Below are 15396 nucleotides of genomic sequence, written 5' to 3'. Positions count from 1 at the left end.
ATGACCTCCCGACTCCTGTACTCAATACTCTGACCAATAAAGGAAAGCATACCAAACACCTTGACTATCCTATCTACCTGCGACTCCACTTTCAAGGAGCTATGAAGCTGCACTCCAAGGTCTCTTTGTTCAGCAACACCCCCTAGGACCTTACCATTAAGTCCTGCTAAGATTTGCTTTCCCAAAATGCAGCACCTCACATTTATCTGAATTAAATTCCATCTTCCACTTCTCAACCCAATGACCCATCTGGTCCAGATCCTATTGTAATCGGAGGTAATCCTCTTCGCTGTCAACTACACCCCCAATTTTGGTGTCATCTGCAAACTTACTAACTGCACCTCTTATGCTTACATCCAAATCATTTATGTAAATGACAAAGTAGAGGGCCCAGCACCGATCCTTGTGGCACTCCACTGGTCACAGGCCTCCAGTCTGAAAAACAACCCTCCACCACCCCCTACTGTCTTTTATCTTCAAGCATGTTCTGTATCCAAATGGCTAGTTCTCCCTGTATTCCATGAGGTCTAACCTTGCGAATCAGTCTCCCATAGGGAACCTTGTCCAACGCCTTACTGAGGTCCATATAGACTACATCTACTGCTCTGCCCTCAATCCTGTTATTTCTTCAAAAAACTCAATCAAGTTTGAGACATTATTTCCCACGCACAAAGCCATGTTGACAATCCCTAATTAGTTCTTGCCTTTCTAAATACATGTACATGTCCCTCAGGATTCCCTCCAACAACCTGCTCACCACTGAGGTCAGGCTCACCAGTCTATAGTTCCCTGGCTTGTCTTTACCACCCTTCTTAAACAGTGGCACCACATTTACTAACCTCCAGTCTTCTAGCACCTCACCTGTGATGTGCAATCACTAAATCTAGGAACACATTTGGTTCAGATTTATGGCATACTTACAGAAACATCGTAGCATCCTGGTGGGGCAACATACGTAACAGTTCCCCTGCTTTTAGGTGGAAGCATGATCTTGTGCTTAATAAGAGAATTTTCAAAGACGAATCCATATATATCTCCACCAGTGATGTGACTACCAACCTAGAAACAAAATTAGAGCTCAAAGGATAACCAAATTACCTATGGAATAAGTCAGTATAAATTCTAGCTCCCAATAATGAGATCTCAATAGAAGTCACAGATGCTAGTTCTTATTGTCATGGTAAGAAGTCATTAACTATAGACAGAGTTGAGCCAATATGATTGAAGTCAACAGTCTTAAAAACTTTTGTCAAATCCAACATTTCTTTTTAGTTACTGAGAAAGGTATTAAGTGGTTATACTACTGGTATTAGAATAACAGTTTTGAATGGGTTACAAAATACAGTTAAGAAAAATATATTTAGTAAGAGGCAGCCTCTGAGAAAATAGATTGGAATTAAATTCATTTAGTGAAAAAGGTCTTACTCGCATATTCTTGGAAGGAGTAAATTCCCACTTCAAATCTCTGCTCAGTGCATTCACGTTGACACCACGAGGGATGTAAATACTCTGCGTTAGATCATTGATATCCTTCAGAGGTCGCTGGATCCCATCAAAGATGGCTCCCATGATGCCAGGGCCCAGCTCCACAGAAAGTGGCTTCCCTGTACGAAGCACTGGATCTCCAACAGATACACCAGCTATTGGGTGAGCGCTTAGAAAAAACACTGCTAGTAACACTTCTGATAAAACAGTTCAGTATAAATCAAATTCCAAGAATCTTTAAAGGACTATGAACCTGCACAAATTTTTCAAGCCCACACACAAGTACAACTACTTGAACAAGTTATAAAGGACAGCGGTCACCCCGAAAAAATTTTACAGATTATGTGGCCAACTTCAGTCAGGAGGATACATTTACCCATCCCAGGGTTATTCGGCCTCTAAGTGGTTAGACAGCTGTAATAGAGGAAGGGAATAAAGGAAGTCTCTGGTCATGAAGTGTGGGGACAGGACTAATGAATCAGCCAGTTTTTCTTTCCCTCATTAGTCAATTTCATAACTTTAGAAGAGGAAGGGAACAAGGAGCAGGAGACAAAATAACATGCAACTAAAGGCTTCAAAAATGGTTTCCTTGCCAATGTGATTAATGATGATATATGATGTCACTCTGGAAAGTTACAGGAAAAGCATGCAGTTTCTTTCCTCAGATGATTAGTCAGGTTGAGTTTGAGCAGATATACATGAACTGTGGACAAAATCTTGAGGACCACTTGGTCTTTTCTTATCACTAGCTCAAGTGTTCAACGCTAGTGTAACTTGTCCTTCAATTACATAATTTCCTTCATGGTTTATTATATCTAGTCAGCTAAAATAAAAGCTAAATACTCCGATGTTGAAACTGTAAAATTAAAAACAAGGCACTGGAGAAATTCACCAGGTCTGTGCAGAGATTAAAAACAACTAGTTAATTTATTGATTCCATTATAGCACTACTTCAGAACTGTCTAGTCAATTGCATACTCAATGGGCATTGAAACAGATTTCCTCAGTTCTCAAAAAAAAAACTGTTCCACAGAGTACCTTCCCCAAATTTGTACGGTTAATCAATGCAGAAAGGATACAGGTTTCTTCATAGACTTGTATTGTTGCCATATCACCCTCCAAGCGGATAATCTCACCAACCAACTCAGAGTGACCTACACGAACCAGCTCGTACATTGCTGCTCCAGCCATATTGGAAGCAGTGACAACTGGAAGACAGAACAAAGAAATAATAAGTTAATGCATCCTTGATAGCAAGTAACCTTAACAGAACTTTGTAACTGTACAAAAAAATTGCACATTTAATTCTGAATGAGCAAGGTTTCTGGATGGCAGTTTCTCGTAGATAAGGAACATAATTTGCAACAGATTTGCAAGGCATTAAACAAATTTTGATCCTAGCCTTTAAATTAGGAGGAAGAACCTGATGAGTTGAGAGACATAAAAGGGTACTTTACACAGTCACTAGACCTTCTATTTTAATTTACACTAAATAAAAGTCATAGTCCACAATAAAACTATGATTTTCACACATTAGCAATATTTTATGACATATCTTTAGCTGATACAAAGCAGCATATAGTTTACACATTCCTTTACATCAACCCAGCTATCTTGTGATTTGGAATTGAATGAAATACTCACCAGGACCAGAGACACCATGGACATATCCAACCATCGTCTCATGGTCCTCATCTCGTATCTTGGGAAGTTTGCTGAAATCCATCTTGATCTGAAATGATTTCATAGTAGATCAGATATTTAGTAGAGAAATATTAAAATTGACAATTGAAGGTATGGTTATCATAAAACTTCCAGATTTATCACTTGGTCAAGTTTAAAATTTCCCCAATGCTGTGGTGGGATTTTAAGTTGTACTCTTTACAGATAGCTTGGTTCTCTGGTTTATGAGCCCAGCAATATTATCAGTGCATAGCCCCTCACTAATTTATAACTGACCACAGAAGTAGAGACTTAAATAATTTCAGCAATCCAGACATACTTGCCTCACTGCCAAGACTTTCATAGGCAAGGTCTTCCATGAGTCCCCAGCCCTACCCCAAACCCAAGGCAGGAAGTCAGTTTCGGATGAGGACGAGGACAGAAGCGGCAGTGCCTTGCTGTCAGAGATGCAGAGAGAATGAAACTGGGAGATGGACAGGAATTTTACTGTGCCATTTTATAGGCATTCCAGAGGCTATAAACCTGCCTATTTCCTCAATGTCAGATTAGTGTTGATTAAACTAGAAAAACCAACTCCTGGTCGTACTTCTGCAGACTCTGGTCAGTGTGCGCAAATATGTCTGGATCATTGCATTTACTTAAGTGACCAGTCTTTGTGCCAAGGTATGGGGAAAGGCAAAAAAAAAGATACTAAATCATTATGCTCATTTAAACAGCAAGTGCAGACAAGATGGACAAATCACTTCCTTCCATAATGTAATTTTTGTGCTTAAATTTGAGGCAGAGTTGGAATCAACATGACTTATGGAAAGAAAGATCATTATGCCTCAACAGTATGGGGAGGGGGAAAGACTACCATAGGATGGAAGCTACTGTGTTATGTAAAAGCTAACAAACCCAAAACTGGATACTAAATTTAAACAATTCCAGATTTCACATCTGATCCTAAAACAAACCAATTTCTCTTTCTTGTTTTCAGCATTCAATTAGGAGGCAGGTATGAAGAAAATAACTTCTCTTGCAGCTGCTGGTCAAGTCAGTCAACATCTTGGTGCAGATATGATATCTGGAAGTCACTTTGTAAAATGTTGTGCTGAAACCAATCTACATTGGGTGCACACTTTCTAGAATCTAGAACCAGATGGGCTTATTGGCCCATCTGATCAGAACCAGTTTCACCCTTCCTAATCTAAATGGTCAACACCAACTGCAACAACCCCACAGCTATCCAGGACAGAAATAGTCAAGGGGAAGAAATCAGAAATTGAACCTAGGATCTAACTCGTTAAAACAAAAAGTGCAAAAAATTCAAAACTGACTTTACCTTATTTTCAGGGATCAGCTATTCACAACCTCCACTAGGTGGATCAGTGAAGGTTGAACCATCAAATTTAAATAGAATTCATTCCCTACTACATTCAGTTCTTGGACATTGTACAATGACAGAATTTGGTGCAAACCAGAGGTAGACAGAAATCCTACTCCAATCTGTATAGGAAACTGAGGCACATTGGAGTTCCTGTTAGTCTGGCAAAACTAAATGTATTGTCACAGGCAAGATAATACTTGTGAAATAAGGTACTACAAAGTTTCTGCAAAAGGTTATTATAAGAACATTAGCTTTTATGCATACTGTTGTATCCAGCACCATCATGTTCTGAACATCAGGGTCTCCATCTCCTTGGAATATTGCTAACTTTAGTTTCTAAATATGAATGTCATCAAATTAAATGTTCCTTATTAGATGAACAATGTTAAACAGTCAACATTCTGTTTAGCAGATAAGCACTTTCCACTCAGTAGATGGGAATCGGACTATTCAAATACTGCTTATTGCAAAATAAATCCAACTGCCTTTCTCTCTGACCCATTTTGTTGACACTAATTTCAAACTAACAATTTGTATTTTCTTTGATTAGAGTCTCTTATGTTCCTCTTCCCCCTCATTCACCAACCAAAATTTGAGATTGTGCTTAAAAATTCAAATTGCAAAATCTAAAACACATCACTGGAAAAGCCCAGTGTACTAGGTCACCAAAATCATAGTGTAAAATTACAGTGTGAAATATACCAGTGCAGTACAAAGACATTTTATGGTTTATATTCTAGCTCTTGGGCAGGGTACATACCCAACCAAAAGGCACACTTGCCTTTTTTGATGATGCCAAGGTGCAACCACAAAAAGTAGTTTTCCTAAAGAAAAATTATGCCTGAAACACAGAGCCACAGAATCATGCAGCATGGAAACTGACCCTTTGGTCCAACTCATCCACAATGACCAACATCCCAATCTGATCTAGTCCCATTTACCAGCATTTGGCCCAAATCCCTCTAAACCCTTTCTATTCTTCACACATCCATCCAGGTGCCTTTTAAAGATAGCTGCACCCACCTCCACCACTTCCACTAGCAGCTCATTCAATACACACACCATCCTCTGCATGAAAAACACCATCCCTTGGGTCCTTTTAAAATCTTTCCCATCTCACCTTAAAACTATAATCTCTAGTTTTGGACTTTCCCATCCTAGGAAAATAACCTTAGCTATTCACCCCACCTATGATTTTATAAACTGCTAGGTCACCCCTCAGTCTCCAAATCTTGAGGGGAAAAGGTCTCAGCCTATTCAGCCTCTCCCTATAGTTTAAACCCTCCAGTGCCAGCAACATCTTTGTTAAATCTTTTCTGCACCCTCAAATTTAACATCCTTCTTATAGAAGGGTGACCACAATATTCCAAAAGCAGCCTCAAAGTCTTGCACAGCTACAACATGACATCCCAACTCCTATACTCAACATGACTGATGAAGGCAAGCACACCAAACAGCTCCTTCATCACTACCTGCAACTTCACTTTCAAGGGACGAAGCACCTTTCTGTTTGGCAATATACCCCAGGCACTACCATTAATGGTCCTGGCTTGCCTTACCAAAATGCAACACCACACACATCTATTGAAATTAAATTCTGCCATTCCTCAGCTTATTGGCCCATCCGATCTAGATCCCATTCTACTTGGGGATAACCTTCTACACCATCTATTTTGGTGTCATCTGCAGACTTACTAACCATACCTCTGGTAAACATAACTGATTATATTCATATCTAAATTATTTAGATCAGTGCTTTTTATCATTTATATTTGTGATGCACCACTGGCAACAGGCCTCATCTGAAAAATACTACACCATGACCCTCTATCTCCTACCTTCAAGGAAATCTTGCATCCAATTCACTAGCTCCCCAGAACCCACTTGATCTAACTTACTAATCAGTCTACCACGCAGAACCTTGAATGCTTTGCTGAAGTCCATAGGGACAACATTTACTATACTGGCTTCTTCAATCTTCTTTGTCACCTGTTCAAATAATCAATTTAGTGAGGCATTATTTGCTGTGCACAAAGCCACGCTGGCTATCAGTCTTGCCTTTCCAAATACATGTGAATTCTGCCCTTCAGAATCTCCTCCAACAACTTATCCACCTCTGAAGTCAGACTCACCGAGCTACACTTCCCTGGCTTTTCCTTGCTACCCTTAAATAATGGCATCACATGAGCCAACCTCCTGCCTTCTTGTACATCCTCTGTGGCTTTCGATTATTCCAATATCTCAGCAAGGGACCCAACAATCTCTTCCCTAACTTCCCACAAAGTTCTGGGAAACACCTGATCAGGTCCCAAAGATTTATCTACATTTGTGTTTTAAGACCTCCAGTACTTACTCTTATTTAATATGAACTCTAAAACATTTATTTTCCCAAGTTCCCTGGCTTCCAAGTCCTTCACCACAGTTACTAATGATGCAGAGTATTCATTTAGCATTTCACCCATCTTCTGTGATTCCACAAATAGACAGTCACACTGATCTTTATGGGGCCCTATTCTCTCCCTAGTTACCCTTTTGACCTTTATGTATTCACTGAATCTCTTTGGATTCTCCTTAACCTATTTGCCAAAGCTATCTCATGTCCCCTTTTTGCCCTCCTGATTTCCCTCTTAAGTATACTCCTACTGCTTTTATACTCTAAAAGATTCATTCAACCCCAGCCATCAACACTTGATATATGCCTCCTTTTTTACTAGTATCTCAATTTCTATCATCCAGCATTCCTTATACCTACTAGCCTTGTCCTTCATTCTTACAGAAAGATATTGCCTCACAGTTCTCATTCTTAAAAGCCTCACACTTCCCAACTGTCCCTTTATCTGCAAGTAGCCTCCCCCAATCAACTTTTGAAAGTTCTAACTAATATTGTCAAAATTGGCCTTACTCCAATTTAGAACTTTTAACATTTTGATCAGTTCTATCTTTTTCCATAAGGATTTTAAAATTATAGTATGATCACTTACCAAGATGCTCCCCTATGGGCACCTGTCACCTGCTCTGCCTTAGTTCCCAACAGAAGGTCAAGTATTGCTGTTTCTCTAGGGAGTACACCCACATATTGAATAAGAAGCTTTTCTGTACACACTTAGATTCTTCCCCATCCAAGCCCTTAGACACTACATTGTAGTGTTAAGTTAAAATCCCCTTTCATTACAAAGCTAATTGTTTGAGAGATAGAGAAATTTGCTTTTCAATTCCCTGACGACTATTGGGGGCCTATAACACAATCCCAAAGTGATCATCCCCTTAAGTTCCACCCATATAACTTCAATGGGCAATGCTCCAGGAATATCCTCCTTTAGTACAGCCGTAATGTTCTCCCTAATCAAAACACCACTTCCCACTCTCTTGCCTCCCTGTCTATCCTTCCTGTAGGATTTATATCCCATAACATTAAGCCCTGCCCATCCTGGAGCCACATTTCTGTAATCAGTATGATATCTAAGAATACCACTTTGAACAACAGTATCTAATACACCCAATATATAAACACAGAAGCCCAATACAAGGTGCATTCTCTAGTACACCAAGTTATTTAATAACGATTGTTAAGAATGTTGGTGAATATTTATAAGCATAATTTCAAATGACTCAGGCTTTCATAGCTTGGCTATTTGGCTACAAAATATGTTGAGTGCCCTGAAATCCAATGTCTGAATGAGAGAGCTTATAACACATTTAAAATGTTCATTTGTTAAATACATTAAACACAGACAATTTCAACTATGCCAAATTCTGTTAAGCAGCCAACATCAGCTAGCAGGAAGACTAATTAAGTTGGATAAAAATCTTGAAAGTGATTAACTTCAAGGTGACTTGTTAAATGCTCACAGACTAAGTGGCAAGTTTCTTGTTAAGATCAGTGATGCAGTTCATTGGACTTGTGCCATGGTTTGTACAATGCCATCAACATTTTGCAGAGTAAAAATCTTTTTTTAAGGAGGTTACCTGATATCAAAAACATCAGGTTTGAGCCTTGATTTTACTGCAAGACATTTAACAACTTAACTGAGGAATTAAAAACAAACATACAGCATATATAACATAGGCACAAGCTAGGAGTGTGGTGGAATACTCTCTAGATACATGAACGAGTTCAACTACAATGCTCAAGAAGCTTAACATCACCCAAGACAAAGCAGCCTACTTGACTGGCAGTCCATCCACTACTTTCAACAGTCACTTTCTTCACCACTGATGTACAGTGGCAGTCATGTGTACCACCCACAAGGTGCATTGCAGTAACTCACCAAAGCTTTTAGAGTCGTAGAGTCAGAGATGTACAGCATGGAAACAAACTCTTCAGTCCAATCCGTCCATGCCGAACAAATATCCCAACCCAAACTAGTCCCACCTGCCAGCACCCGGCCCATATCCCTCCAAAACCTTCCTATTCACATACCCATCCAAATGCATCTTAAATGTTGCAATTGTACCAGCCTCCACCACATCCTCTGGCAGCTTATTCCATACACGTACCACCTTCTGTGTGAAAAAGTTGCCCCTTCGGTCTCATATCTTTCCCCTCTCAACCTAAACCTGTGCCCTCCTCTAGTTCTGGACTCCCCGACCCCAGGGAAAAGACTTGGTCTATTTACCTTCTCAATGCCCCTCAATTTTGTAAACCTCTATAAAGGTCACCCCTCAGCCTCCAATGCTCCAAGGAAAACAGTCCCAGCCTGCTTGGCCTCTCTGTAGCTCAGATCCTCCAACCCTGGCAACATCCTTGTAGGTCTTTTCTGAACCCTTTCAAGTTTCACAATATCTTTCTGATTCTATCAACAATTTGCAAACCTACAATCTCAAGCATTGGGAACAGCACCACCTCCTCATTCAAATTCTCCAAGACACACAGTAACCTGATTTGGAACTATTATGTTCCTTCACTCTTGCTGGGTCAAAAGCTTTTTTTAACAGCACTGTTGGCACACCTCACCCTCTAATGTCTACAGCGATTTACCACTTCCTCCAGGGCAATTAGGTATGGGTAATAAATGTTGGACAAGCAAGCAATACCCATATTCTAAGAATTAAAATCAAACTAAATAGTTAAGGATTAACTCAGGTCAGAGATCAGGACGGCAAACAAATGAGCAAAGAGGAGAAAGGGACTGAACTCACTGCAATGCTGAATAAATCACGTGGTGCATTTAGAAAGGACGTTTTGAGATTAGATAAACTATAGGGAAAGGAGAATGGATGCTGTACAAAGCACAGGATGCACATGGCTGGAAAGGACAGCACAAGTTAGTGATGCAAGACTGTGGACATGCTTGAAAATAAACAAGGGTTTTGTCGTTGACTTGATTTGTAACCTTTGCACCATAAGGATGCATCAACAGGCATTATTTCTAAATGTGATTACAGCTAAGATTACACTGGTAAAACTTTTTAACTGAATTAATTGCATTAAATAGCAGCAATAAATATTTGTTTTGCACTATTAGTACATCTATTTTGCTTCAAATGCTATGTTCATTCAAACATATTTTTGCAACTTAGTCTTCGTGAATTGCTGTTAACTATTACCGTAAAACTAGAAACTTCTACTTTCTATTACCTACAATAACCACCACAGGTGCTGCAAACCTAACAATTTAGTAAACTAGCGTTCCAATAATGGTATCAACTTGCCAAACAATTATTGTAGTACTGTAATGCACATATAGTGCCTGAGGATTATGGTTAAATGAACTGAAATGAAGTTCCAAGGCTCAAAGAAACATTCTATTGTCAATTTGTCATTGCCTTAGCCAGCAGTTACAGGGGCATCAGGAACAACAAAGTCATGTCACACTGCTACCCATTGATGTGCATGTATGGATGTTGTGCTCTGATAGGAATTATTCAGATCTAACAAAAGTTGTGAACATTGATAACTGATTTAATTTCACAAATCAAAAGTAGCTATATGGGTGATGCTGGAGCAATCAATATCAACAAAAATGATTCAACATTACTTTCTAGTCCCAAACCAATAATTTGCCATTGTTTGATTTAAATTCACATTGTGACTGACATTCCTGTCCTTTCACCAGTACACCCAACTCATTAATGGCTTCAGGAGATTCGAGAAAGGAAGTTATAGAAAGGAAGAAAAACATCCCATGGCACTCCCATAAAATTGTGTTACTCTAAAACAGCATCTCAATAAATAGACATCTTTTAGCCTGAAGTGGAAACAAAATTAGACTTATTTGAAAAGAATAATATGAAGGATTAGAGAGAATGATGCAAATGAATTCCAGTTTTGCGAGCTGGCACAGACATGGGGTAAATGGTCTCCTGAATGTTACAATAAAACACTGACTCTGGTGAAAGCTTACAGAAAGCTTATAATCTTGCAACTGGGTAGAAATAAACAAGTTCACATATTATACTGTTGTAGTATTTAACAAGTGTGCTACAGCAGCTGCCCAGCTCAGAACAAAGGTAGCCAGTAACTACTGCAACAGCAATTGACATAAACAAGACCACCTCAACCTAAATGGATTAAGATTACATTGTATGTTACTAATTTTGCCTTGCTCCAAGATTTAACACTGACACATCATCCAATACTCAGATACAACATGGACTAAATGCTGTTCACACCTAACAGGATAAATCCAGATTCCTGATTTAATAGATCAGCAAATACCACAAACTAAAACTCTCAGACACTTGACACCAAGTTCTAATGTACACGTTTTAAGATTCTGCGACTTCAGAACATCAATTTAATTCAATACACATATGTAACCTGGTGAAATATCAGGCTCACATCACCTAAACAAAGCATCAAACATTCCTTTCCTAAACAAGGAGAGCACAATTCCTAATAGCTAACAAAAAGTAGTAACAATGCACAGGTTTCACACCCAAGACATGTGCTGTATTATTTATTTACCATAATATTGTAGGACTAGTGTACAGTCAACAACAGGTCATGTGTGTTTCTAAATACCCATTCAAATGTTGATCTGGAATAGAGCTTGTAATTTGATATTTCAGTCTTGAGATCCAATGAACAGTGTACAATTTCTGGGCCATTGTTAAGTTTGATCAATAACTTAAAAGCGACCCCTGCCCCCCACATGGAAAATAAATTCTTGAACTGCATTTAAGATTCCCAGCTCTGCTGACTAAATACATTACTCATTAAGTGGGACAAAGTATCTACATGAACAATTAACATGCCTGCAAACTAATTAGAATCAGAGTATTCAGTATTAAGAGAAAACGTGCAAGAGGAGATCTAATTATTTAGATGTTTAAAGTTTAGGGAAAATACACTTGCACAAGATATGCATGAATATTCATCATAAATGTATATTAACAAATGACAAGTAGTACAATATCCATCTAGAAAATTGACCTTTAACCATCCAAAAGTATTTCTCCTGTAAATATGCTGGTCTTGTGAATGCAAGTTGGTCTTTAAATAAAAGTTGAAGAGCAAGATTTTATTTTTAAAAAGTGGGTGCTATGGTTCAAATCATGGTTCCCATACATTGGGACTGCAGAAGGGATTCATGCTTTGTGCACGTTTTTTGCTAACTTTTTTATTCTTCATTTCTGAACAAATATCAAATTTTGCTGGAGACCTCACGGGAGCTAGCACGACCATAACGCTTTCACAAGTTTTACAGGCAGTTAGTCACATTTTCATTAATTCTAAAACTGACATTTCTGAATTCCTTCTATCTCTACGACATGACCTTTTGGAAAAGATTTAGTTTTAGAAAGATACCAGGTAAGAATTTAATAAAGAAAAACCTTTACTATTCAGAACTTTAACGAAACATAAGCACTCTACAATTGTACAATATCCTTCTCGAGCACTTCTTCCAAGACAAGTTATGAATACTTAAAAACAATAATTAAAGTTCTATCAAAGAATTAAATGAAAAAAGTTCAGATTATCAAGGCATTCTTTTAATCATTACATTATTTAGGACATGTTAATTCCAACTGCCAGAATTTAAAAATCTCCCTAAAAATTTATTTTCATTTGAACCTTTGACTACCTTCCTCTTCACCCCATTGCTCAAATTCCACTATTCTACTTTAAAAACATTCAGCATTTTTAAATATGAGGACGACTCTTTGAAAAGAATCAGAAATTTGATGCTCTATTCTTTGTTAGGTGATAAGTTATAAAGCAAAGCTAAATCACAAATGCACATTTCAGAATAAAAAGCTTGACAGAATTAGCTAGCAACACTTGGTATGTACAGGAGAAAGTGAGGACTGTAGATGCTGGAGATCAGAGTCAAGAAGTGTGGCACTGGAAAAGCACAAGTCGGACAGCATCTGAGGAGCAGGAGAATTGATGTTTCAGGCATAAGCCCTTCAGATATGATATGTACATTCAAGCCAGCTAATATAATTAGATGAAGCAGAGACCAACTTTGGATTAAACTGTGATAAGAATATATTACACCAATGACAAAGTCAGCAACAATGGTACATTTACCATGAAGCTGTTTCAGCATGGATCTGCTCCTATTTAAAACATGACTTCAGTGGAGAGTTGCACAATGCTTTCATGTCTTCATGAATTGCAAAACTCCTGTTTCTCTTCCCACTATTGGTACGTGCCAGTGCTTGACACCTCATGCACTGCTTTTTTTCCCATAAAGGTCATTATGCAGTGAGAGAACAAACTTCAGCCAATTCAAAAAATAAACTAACATGTTAATCCAGTCAAGAAAGGTATTGGAATTTTTTTTGGTAGGGTAGGCTTAAGGAAAAGCAGAAAAGGGGCTATTTGAATGAATGGAAAAAAATGATAAATTGAAAGACTAAGGGTAAGGGAAAAGAATATGCAATCTGCATACAGGAGAAGCTGACAATCCAACCAGGATTGTGCAAAGAAGCATGCTGCAAACATGCAGAGTAGTAGGGATGGGGGGTACAATCCAATTTGAGAACTAAAGGAAGGAGATAGATAAGTAGTGGGGGGGGGGGGGGGGGGGAAGAATGGGAGAATGGGGACAGACAAGAAAGAGGTGGGGAAGGAGAGCAAGAGGTTTAAGGGCAAATCCAGTTGACCTGTAAATCAAAGACCATAAGATTCAGGACTAGTATCAGGCCATTTGGCCCACCTGATCTACTCCATCATTTGATAATGGCTGCTATGTTTCTGAATCCCATTCTCCTGCCTTGCCCCATAACACTTACAAATCAAGAACCTGTCTTAAATACACTCAATGACTTCAAAGCACACTGCAGCAATGAATTTGACATAACGACCATCCCCTGGCTGAAGCAATTCCTCATCTTAGTTCTATAAGGTTGTTGCTCTGAGGCTATGCACTTAGGTTCTCATACTAATGGAACATCACCTCCACGTCCACACTATGCGGACCTGTCAGATCCGATCATATCCCACTCTCCCATCCATCCAAACTCCATTAAGCACAGACCCAGAGACTTCAACAGCTCCTCATATGACAAGCCCTTCATCCCCAGGACCATTCAGGGGCTTAAGAAACAAAAACAAAACTGCAGATACTGTAAATCAAACAAAACCAGAAACTGCTAGAGAAGCTCAGCAGGTCTAGCAGCATCTGTGGAGAGAAAGCAGAGTTAACGTTTCGGGTCTAGTAACCTTTCCTCAGAACTGTTCTTGACTTCTCTCTCCAGACGCTGCCAGACCCGAGGAACTTTTGCAGCAAATTTCTGTTTTTGTTTCATTCAGGGGCTACGCTGGACCCTCCCCCTCCCCCTCGCCTCCGCAACGTCGGCGCATCCTTCTTTGGACACGGGCCCCCACCAAAACCGCTGGCGATTTCCCGAACACCTCCAAGAGGGAAGGGTCACCCTCTAGAGCTAGAGCTTCCCCACCGCGAAGGTCCGCCGCTCGTTCGCCGGCCCCTGGGGCCCGGGGACTGCGGTGATGGCGGTTTGGTGTCAGAACAGGCTGGCGGCGGCACCGCCGCCTCCTACGCCAAGGGCTGCGCGGCTGACAAAGACCGATGACAGGCTACGGAGCGGCGGCGGGTGTTGTTGCTGTTGTTGTGTGGGTGAGTCAGGCAGACATGAGGGAAAGCCTCCTTTACCTGCTCCGGGCAACGGACTCCTCTCTGCAGCGCTGTCTCGAGCTTAGTCAGCTGATCCCGGCGCATGCGCGCACCACCAACCGGCAGGGAAGGGGGCGGGGCAGCTAAAGAAAGAAACTTCACTCGAATCTAATTTAATAATTTTTTTTTTGCACCTCACCTCCAGGTCAACAATCCTGTAGACGGTGGAAGTAAATGGCAAACTTTACAAATTTATAACCGTGCTCAGTGGAGGGTGGGAACGAGGCGTGATGACGTCATGGCGCGTCACCGCTTTGCAGTACCACAGGATGGAGTTTAATTTTTAAAACGTCACCGATGCAAAACTTGACAATTTCCCCGTCAAAATTGTTTCAAACTCCGATAATGTGCGTGAATTGATGGATTGCAGTTTTCAAGAGAAATAATTAAAAAAGAAAAATCAGCAAGTCACGTGACCACAGATTTTTTCCTACCAACAAAAAATAAATAACATAAATGTCATCCTGGCGGGCGTTCATTGGGAATTGCGGGGAGTTTATTTCTACGCGAAGACGGATATAAAGAAAAGGTCACACTGGAAGTCGTGTTCTCCTATTAATCCGAATAGTTCGTCTGGTAACGGCGGTCATATTTAAATACAAAATAAAACCGAGAGAAATTTAAAGCGGCACTGTTCGATACGGCTGATTATTTCTGAGGTAATTCATTAGGGTTCGGATGGACCAAGACTGACTCAAAAAACACTTCGTGCTGGCTCGGGCGGACTCGGTTCCACTCGCGAAGACCTGATCCAGACTCGCGTCAACTCGGCTC

General features: G+C 39.9%; 1 protein-coding gene across 2 annotated transcripts in view; it reads right to left on the bottom strand.

The window, feature by feature from the left end:
* Positions 1-14780, bottom strand: part of atp6v1ab (ATPase H+ transporting V1 subunit Ab) — a 32331-nt gene extending 17551 nt beyond the window's left edge. Inside the window, exons 1-5 of one of the 2 annotated variants that reach the window (XM_072578080.1) lie at positions 14762-14780; positions 3130-3217; positions 2565-2693; positions 1426-1640; positions 922-1059 (exon numbers count right to left, since the gene is read on the bottom strand). In XM_072578080.1, the coding sequence (XP_072434181.1) occupies positions 922-1059; positions 1426-1640; positions 2565-2693; positions 3130-3211 (564 nt within the window). In that variant the 5' untranslated portion in view covers positions 3212-3217; positions 14762-14780. Of the gene's footprint in view, positions 1-921; positions 1060-1425; positions 1641-2564; positions 2694-3129; positions 3218-14601; positions 14695-14761 lie in introns of those variants that run through there. The other variant, XM_072578079.1, reaches the window with a different exon arrangement.
* Between the last annotated feature and the right edge of the window lie 616 nt (positions 14781-15396).

This window comes from Chiloscyllium punctatum, chromosome 9 (assembly GCF_047496795.1).
Source record: "Chiloscyllium punctatum isolate Juve2018m chromosome 9, sChiPun1.3, whole genome shotgun sequence".
In the NCBI taxonomy this organism is placed as follows: Eukaryota; Metazoa; Chordata; class Chondrichthyes; order Orectolobiformes; family Hemiscylliidae; genus Chiloscyllium; species Chiloscyllium punctatum.
This window is presented reverse-complemented; position numbering and strand designations above follow the sequence as displayed.